The sequence below is a fragment of the Orcinus orca genome, chromosome 6, assembly GCF_937001465.1.
Source record: "Orcinus orca chromosome 6, mOrcOrc1.1, whole genome shotgun sequence".
Lineage (NCBI taxonomy): Eukaryota > Metazoa > Chordata > Mammalia > Artiodactyla > Delphinidae > Orcinus > Orcinus orca.
Window position 1 is genome coordinate 119,900,478 of NC_064564.1, and position 7,562 is coordinate 119,908,039.

General features: G+C 61.9%; 1 protein-coding gene across 1 annotated transcript; it reads left to right on the forward strand.

The window, feature by feature from the left end:
• The first annotated feature begins 148 nt into the window (after positions 1–148).
• CCDC183 (coiled-coil domain containing 183) lies at positions 149–6,190 on the forward strand. The gene is given in 7 exon segments (XM_049711877.1): positions 149–441; positions 639–743; positions 3,243–3,365; positions 4,472–4,489; positions 4,491–4,729; positions 5,223–5,319; positions 5,926–6,190. Coding segments are annotated over 7 exon segments (954 nt in total). The 5' UTR covers positions 149–318; the 3' UTR covers positions 6,175–6,190.
• The last annotated feature ends 1,372 nt before the right edge of the window (positions 6,191–7,562 follow it).

A 7,562-nucleotide genomic window follows, 5' to 3' on the forward strand; every position in this document is an offset into this window, starting at 1 on the left:
CGGACCACCTCCAAGGCCTGCGGAAAGGACGTGCCCATGAGCCTGGCGCACAGCCGCTGCACCACGGAGGTAAGGCAGCGGGGGGGACCCGTCAGCCCCGCCCAGCCAGTGCACCCCAACTAAACTACGATGTGGAGCCGGTGGGGAGCAGATCGAGTTCCCAGCCCCAGCGTCCGTGTGGCGTTGCCGCGGGTCCCTCCCCGCCCGCCCAGCTGCAGGCGCGCTCCGTGGTCCCTGAGCACCCACGCGCGGGCCGTGCCCTCCCCGACCCAGGTGGCGCGGGAGAAGCTGCGCAAGTACGTCTTCGACCGCGTGAATATGCACAACGTGCTGATCGACCCGGTGCGGCGGCGCGAGCAGAAGCTGGAGAGCATGCAGCTGGAGCTGGCCAGCCTTAAGAACCAGCCCGAGGCCACCAAGGAGGAGCCGCGCCGGCTGCAGGTGGCGGCGGGGAGCGGGGCGGGGCCTCCAGGGTGATGGGGCGGGGCCACAGGAGGAGGGGGCGGGGCTCTGTGCGAGGGCGGGGCTAGATGAATGAGGCTCCCTTGGAAGAAAGCCCAGCCCCGCCCCCGCCGGCCTCTGCACTCCCAGGTGGCCTGTCCCCACGCACTCTCAATGTGCCCTTCCTCCCCGCCCAGGTCATCCGTCAGCTAGAGAACAACATAGAAAAGACGATGGTCAAGATCACCACTAGCCAGAATATCCACCTGCTGTACGTGGACCTGCTGGACCACCTGAAACAAGTGAGCCCCGCAACCCACACCCGGAGACCAAGACCGCATCCCGGTCCCAGGGAGCCCAGCTGGCCAGGAAGGGCGGGAATCTCGGCGGGGGCGTGCCCTCCGGGTTAGGCTGACCCGCCGGCGCGCAGCTCTCCTCCAGGCCGGGTGACCCCGAGAAAGGCTGAGCCCCGCTTTGGGCACCAAGCTGAGCAGCGGCACCTTGTAGCTGGGAAACGTTCTTTCAAGAATTTATTTGCTATTCCAAAAAGGCATATCGTGCTACATCAGAATTGTTTGTTTTTTGGTTTTTTATAAATTTAGTGATTTATTGACTTATTTATTTTTGGCTGCTTGGGTATTCGTCGCTGCGTGCGGGCTTTCTCTAGTTGTGGCGAGCAGGGCTACTCTTCGTTGCGGTGTGCAGGCTTCTCACTGCAGTGGCTTCTCTTGTTGCGGAGCACAGGCTCTAGGTGCGCGGGCCTCAGTAGTTGTGGCTTGTGAGCTTCAGTAGTCGTGGCTCGCGGGCTCAGTAGTTGTGGCTCACAGGCTCCGGAGTGCAGGCTCAGTAGCTGTGGTGCATGGGCTGAGTTGCTTCGCAGCATGTGGGATCTTCCCAGACCAGGGCTCAAACCCGTGTCCCCTGCATGGGCATGTGGATTCTTAACCACTGCACCACCAGGGAAGTCCTGTTTGGGTTCTTATTTGATGGTTTAGTGTTGTTTTTTCTTTGCCCCATCGTTTCTCATCCCCTGGCTTCTGAGGCCAAGAGATGGGTCCTGCACCCTCAGAAGTCCCCTAACATCATCCAGGGCAAGCTGCCTCTGAGCAGGTCAGTAACCTCCGCTTGCTGCCCACCTCTTCCAAGCCAGCCACCCTGCTCCCTGCCGAGAAGGCCAGGGGGAAGTCCCCAGGGGCCGTGAGCCCTGCTGTGAGGCAACCCCCCTTCACTGGCGGCCCCCTTTGGCCCCCACACAGAAGAGCACAGGCACCCGCCACAGGCCCGGTGGTGGAAGATGGTGAGGACGAGGACAGTTGGAGAGGAGGGCTGGAGGCTGGGTGCCAGGGTGCAAAGAGGAGCAGCTTGGCAGGGGGGGCCGAGAGAGAGAGGGAAGACCCCACCTTCATGCTGGGGCTGGGGGAGGGGAAGCCCTGGAGGGCAGTGTGGCCGGGAAGGTGACAGGTAGAAATGCGTTTGGAGGAGGGTGTGGGATGGGTGGGCATTGCAGCTCTTCGCAGCTGGGGTCATGCCCCCCAAATCCTGCCCACGGTGCCCAGAGCCCAGCAGCACGCAGCTTTGTCCTCCAGCCTGTCCCTCTTGCCTCAGGCCCCGGGTCCTGGAGACTCACCTTGTGGCCCTGCCCACATGTCCTTCCCGGGCCCACTCCTCCTACCCACACCCCTTCCCACTCCGACTGCACCCTGGGGTCCAGCCCCTCCTTCACTTGTATGCATCATGTCCTCCCAGTGGTACTTGCTTATCTTTTCAGAACATATGCACTAAAAAAAAACTCCTGTGGTCATCTGCATTTTTTTTTTTTTTTTTTGGCCGCATGGCACAGCATGCGGGTTCTTAGTTCCCTGACTGGGGATCGAACCCGTGCCCCCTGTGCCGAGTTTTAATCACTGGAACACCAGGGAAGTCTCCCTTGCATTAAAAAAAAAAAAAAAAAAAAAAAAAAGGGCTTCCCTGGTGGCGCAGTGGTTGAGAGGTCCGCCTGCCGATGCAGGGGACAGGGGTTCGTGCCCCGGTCCGGGAAGATCCCACATGCCGCGGAGCGGCTGCACCCGTGAGCCATGGCCGCTGAGCCTGCGCGTCCGGAGCCTGTGCTCCGCAACGGGAGAGGCCACAACAGTGAGAGGCCCGCGTACCGCAAAAAAAAAAAAAAAAAAAGTGAAGATTCTACGTTGTAGTTATCAACAACAAAATCCTAAGAGCCAAGATATATTGGACATTTACGAACCTGACCCTGTGCGAAATATACATCATTATACCTTCTCAATCCATCCTGATAGCGACCTCCTGAAAGAGCCGTTATTACCTTACCTTTACACTGGCAAAACCCAGGCTTTCCTAAGGCCCCACGCTAGCTGGTCAGGTTACAGCCTTGGCCTTGAGTCCTGAGTCTCTGACCCCACACCAGTGTTTTGAGACCCTCTTCTTCACTTACAGCAGCCAGCCTCCGGCGTTTCACAGTCACCGCTCACGCCGTGGGACATCCCATCACAACTTCTTTGGAAGTGTCTCTGGACTCTGGCCCTGGGCAGTGAGAGAATCCACCAGGAAGATGCTGTCTTCCCTCCCCAAACATGTCCTTTCACTTGCTTTGGGCCCGGCTGGGGCCACAGGCCAGGTTATACTTGTCCCCTGGACTTGCACAGTCCGGGGTGAGGGGTGGGGAGTAGACGTGATCCACTTTGGGGGCCAGAAGAGAACGAGGGAGGGGCCAGGGGAGCCTGTGGTTGGCCCGCAGTGCCTAGACTCAGGCTCTGTGCCCGCCTGCCCTTGCCCTTCTGCTGCAGAAGCTGGCAAGATACCCCACAGAGCTGGACAAGCTGCAGAATCTCGTGGTTGACGACTGCTCGGAACTGTCGGACATGACAGTCATGTCCCAAGATGCCAGGATGATTACGGATGAGGTCAAGGTGAGAGCAGGTCCCAGGCTGGGGGCCCTCCCTGCAGGGCTATCTCTTGAACCTGTCTGGCCCAGGGTCCGTCGGGACACCCCCATGCCCACACCCCCCATCATCGCTGGAAGAGTCCAGTGGCTGCCCTGCCGGCCTGCTTGCCTTACCACCTGTGAGCCTAGGCAGAGGTAGACAGAGAAGGCAGAGAATTGACCTGGACGGGGCAGGTGCCACCCCTTCACCCACTCTGTGCCAAGGCCCCTGCCAGGCCAGCCTGCCCCCTCCTCATGAAGTGGGGCCACCCTGGGGTTCGGACCTTCTCAGGAAGGCAGTGAATGGCGGATTCTGGGGGTTGGAGGTTGGGCAACAGAGTCTTGGGGTGTAACAGGGCCAAAAGGAGGCGTGGGGGCTGGAGCCTGTGTGGGCAGCAGGTGGCGGGGCTGCAGTGGCAGCCCTCCTAACCTGGAGCCCTGGGAGGAGATGGGGGGAGATGGGATCAGATTCGTGTCTCCAAACGGGTGTGCTCTGGCTGCAGAGACTGGAGGGGACCAGGGCCAAGACACTGGTCACTTGGGCCAGGCCCAAGTGGAGATGGGTGGCCGAGCTCGGACGGAGCCGAGAAGCCTTTAGGAGGTCACCCCGATGAGGGGCGGGGCGGGTGAGACGTGCAGGCAAGGGCAGAGCGTGGCATCCAGGACACGTGAGCAGGCCCAGACAGTGGATTTAGCCACCAGAGCAGGATGTGCCGGGAGGCAGGAGGTCTGGGGGAAGATGATGAGTTTGTGTTTAGACGTGTGGAATCCACTCTAGTGAGTTGTAAGGGGAGCTGGCAGAGGCAGCGGAGGACCGGGGCTGGAGAGAAAATTCTGTGAGGCGTGTCCCAGGCGGTCCCTGAGCCTATGGCTGTAGCCGGAGCGACCCCAGCTGGAGGGGCGTAACACGAGGGAAGGCTCAGAGGCCAGGCAGGAGGGGGGCGTCCCAGAGGAGGGCAGAACGCAAGGGTGAGGGTGATGGTCGCAGGTGGAGCGTCCCAAATCGGGAAGGCGGGGACTGACGCTGACGCTGGGTCAGCACCCCGGGTGGCCTTGGTGGGACAGACCCCCGCCCCCTTCCTGTGTCCCCAGATGAACATGAGGCAAAGGGGAGGCCACCTTCATCGAGGAACGCCAGGCATGGGAGGACCGGCTCAACCAGCAGAAGCAGCTCACTGACAAGGTCCACTCCGAGGAGACCAGCGAGAAATACCGCTGGGTGCGTCCAGGCCACGCCAGGCACAGCAGCCCCTGTGCCACAGAGGACACCTCTCACCTCCTCCCCCTCCGCGCTCAGGGCCGGCGGGACTTGCACTTCCCCTGCAGCCTGATGGGTCCTGAAACTGAAAGGTGAGCGCTCAGCTCCGCCGCCCCAGCCAGGGTCCCGAGAGGTGGGTCACCGTGAGGTGGGGGTAACCTGCGGGGGCCGGGGTGAGGGAGACCGACGAGCCCCGGACCCTCCCTGGCTAGACCTGCACCGGAGCACACCAACAGTCACAGCGCATGCTTCAAGGTGCTGCTGCCGGCTCTGGGCTCTTGGCCCGGGGTGGCTGAGCCCCCGGCTTCTCAGCTGTAAAATGCACCCCTGAGCCGCCTCTGAGAAGCCCCACTGAGCCCCACTGTGCCAGGCCGCTTTTGGTCCTCCTGCGGATGGCGCTGCCTTGGGGCACCCCTCGAGGGCTGGCCGAGCAGGGAGCCAGTTAAGGTGAAGGCGACTCTGACGGGTACCCAGCTCTTGGGTGGCCTCCCCTGACAACGTACGGGGGCATCCGACGGCCCCACGCAGAGCTCCCACAGCATTCCTGCAGGCCGGCTGACCTTCCCCTCTGCTGTGCCCAGTGAGGAGGAGGGAGACCTTCAAGGCTGATATTGAATACCAGACGGACGTGACGGCTTTGGTGGAGAAAGTCTAGACTGCTGTGCGGTGCTCTCACCTCTGGGTACTGGCACTCCTGGGGTGTGGGCAGAAGGACGGGTGGGGTGCCCCAGCCCAAGGCCCAGCTCAGCTGGGCCAGGCTCTGTGGACACCTTCTGCATGAATGGACACACAAAGCAGCGGCCCCACAGCTCAGAGTAGCGGGCACTCCAGGGACGCAGATGGCAAATCCGAGCCGTGTTCCAGGGGCTGCACAGAGCCCGCTGGAATTTGAGGATCTCAACCCCCGAGGAGGCGGCCTTCACCTCTTAGCTCCTTCCCCTTCCCAAACCAACAGCATCGTGTGAGCAGCTGCCTCTCCGCCCCACCCCCTTTATTTTAATCCGCCCTGGATTTATCATCAGTAAGCCTTGAGCTCCTGTCCATGGTCCTGACGTAAGCTTGTCCACCCTTGGACGAGTGACTCAAAGCCACGCAGTCTCGTGGCGGTGGTCTCTCTGGCTCTTCCTTGGGGTCATCTGGCCCCACTGCCTGTCACGAGGGTGACACACACAGAGGGCCTCACAGGTCCTCAACACCCAGCCACGGTCAATGTTACTGACCACCGGAAGCCAGAAGAACAAGCTCCCTCCTGGCTCACACCTGCTCCTCACCCCACCGGCCCCGCCAGGACATCACCGGCCGCTTCCTGGCTCAGAGGAGCACGGAGGAGAACCTGGCGCTGCAGGTGGCGGGCGGTGAGGGGAGGCGGGCGCAGCTGGAGGCCGTGACGAAGGAGCTGGCGACGGAGGGCGTGATGCCCAGCTCCATCAGGCACCCGGGAGCCCCTGACCTCCTCCTCACTGACAGCCCCGTGGCTGGCACCAGGCTCGGAGCTGAGCGCACCCACTGCCGAGGGGCCCCAAGTGCCCGCGTGTGAGCTCCTGAGCCCGAATCAGCACAGCGCCCGCTCGGGACTCCGCGACCTTGCCCTCAGTCCGCTACCCACCTCCCTCATCCTCAACAGCTTGAAGTCTGTTGAGAAGAAAATGAAGGACATGCTGAAGGAGGAGGAAGCCCGGCTGCAGCTGGCCCACGCCAACATGGCCAAGAGCCAGAGCTGCTGCTGACCATCCAAACTGGCATCGACAACCTCCACATCCGCCTGATGGGCGTCCCCCTGCCCACGGCCCAGGTACCAGGGAAGCGTGGAGGGGCCCCCAGTACAGAGGGTCCCCTGGAAGGGCCAGAGGGAGACGACTTGTTCCTCCTGGCCACAGAAGGAAGCGCTGCGCTCCGACACCCTGGATGTGTACAGCAAGCTGGCATACTGCGAGGGGAAGCTGCTGTACCTGGCTGACCGAGCGCAGATGCTGCCCAGGACAGAGGAGGTAGCCCTGGCCCGGGGGGTGCCCACACGCCCCGTGTGCCCTCAGAGCTGACAGTCCCCATGCCCTGCAGGTCCACACGAAAGTGAGGCATGCCCTGGAGTCCTCGGCCCTGAAGGAGAAGCAGAACACCAGGATCAGCTTTGAGGAGAGGGGGGAGGATGTCGCAGGCACGGGCCGCCCAGTAGCTGGCGGTGGGCCTGAGCTGTGCAGAGGCAGAGGCTGGGGACGGCGCTTGCTGCATCTGACCAGGGCGGCCTGGAGGCACAGGGGCTAAAGGGATGGAAAGGGTGTGTCAGTTGCACCCACAGGATTTTTAATTTATGGAGGTGACTTGGTGAAGTTAATACCATTGAAAGAACTTACCACCTTTTGTGACACAGGGAGGCACCAGTGCCGGTAGGCAGGCAGGGGGGAAGGCCTTGGTCAGGGCGCTTATTGGAGTTTCTGTGGGAAGGGCAAGGCAGGGGGCACACCGCTTAAGATCTGCCCGTTCAAATAATTCCAGCAGGTTTGGGGCACAGGGGCTGTCCCCAGTTGCCTGGCACCTGGCCTTGGGTGATTCAGGCTTGGGGTGTGCGCTAAACAGAGGTGGTCGAGTGTGGGCTCTGGAAGGGCTGGGTGAGCCCTGGTCTGTCTCTCTCCCCGGCTGTGCGAGACCCCAAATGCCAGAGCATCAGGGACACAGAAAGTAAGAAATATACGTCGTTGGTACAATTGGCCCTGCGGTGAACGGACGCCAGGGGACAATCCAGGATCTGGGGACCCTCGCGGGGCAGACGGGCTGCGGGCGCGGCTGCCCCCCCCCCCACGCTCCTTTGCAGAGACCTTCCAGTTCGCCGACGTGGACCACAGTTACGTGCCCTCGCGGGCCGAGATCAAGAGGCAGGGCCAGCGGCTGATAGAGGGGAAGCTCAAGGTAGCCAAGAAGAAGTGACCG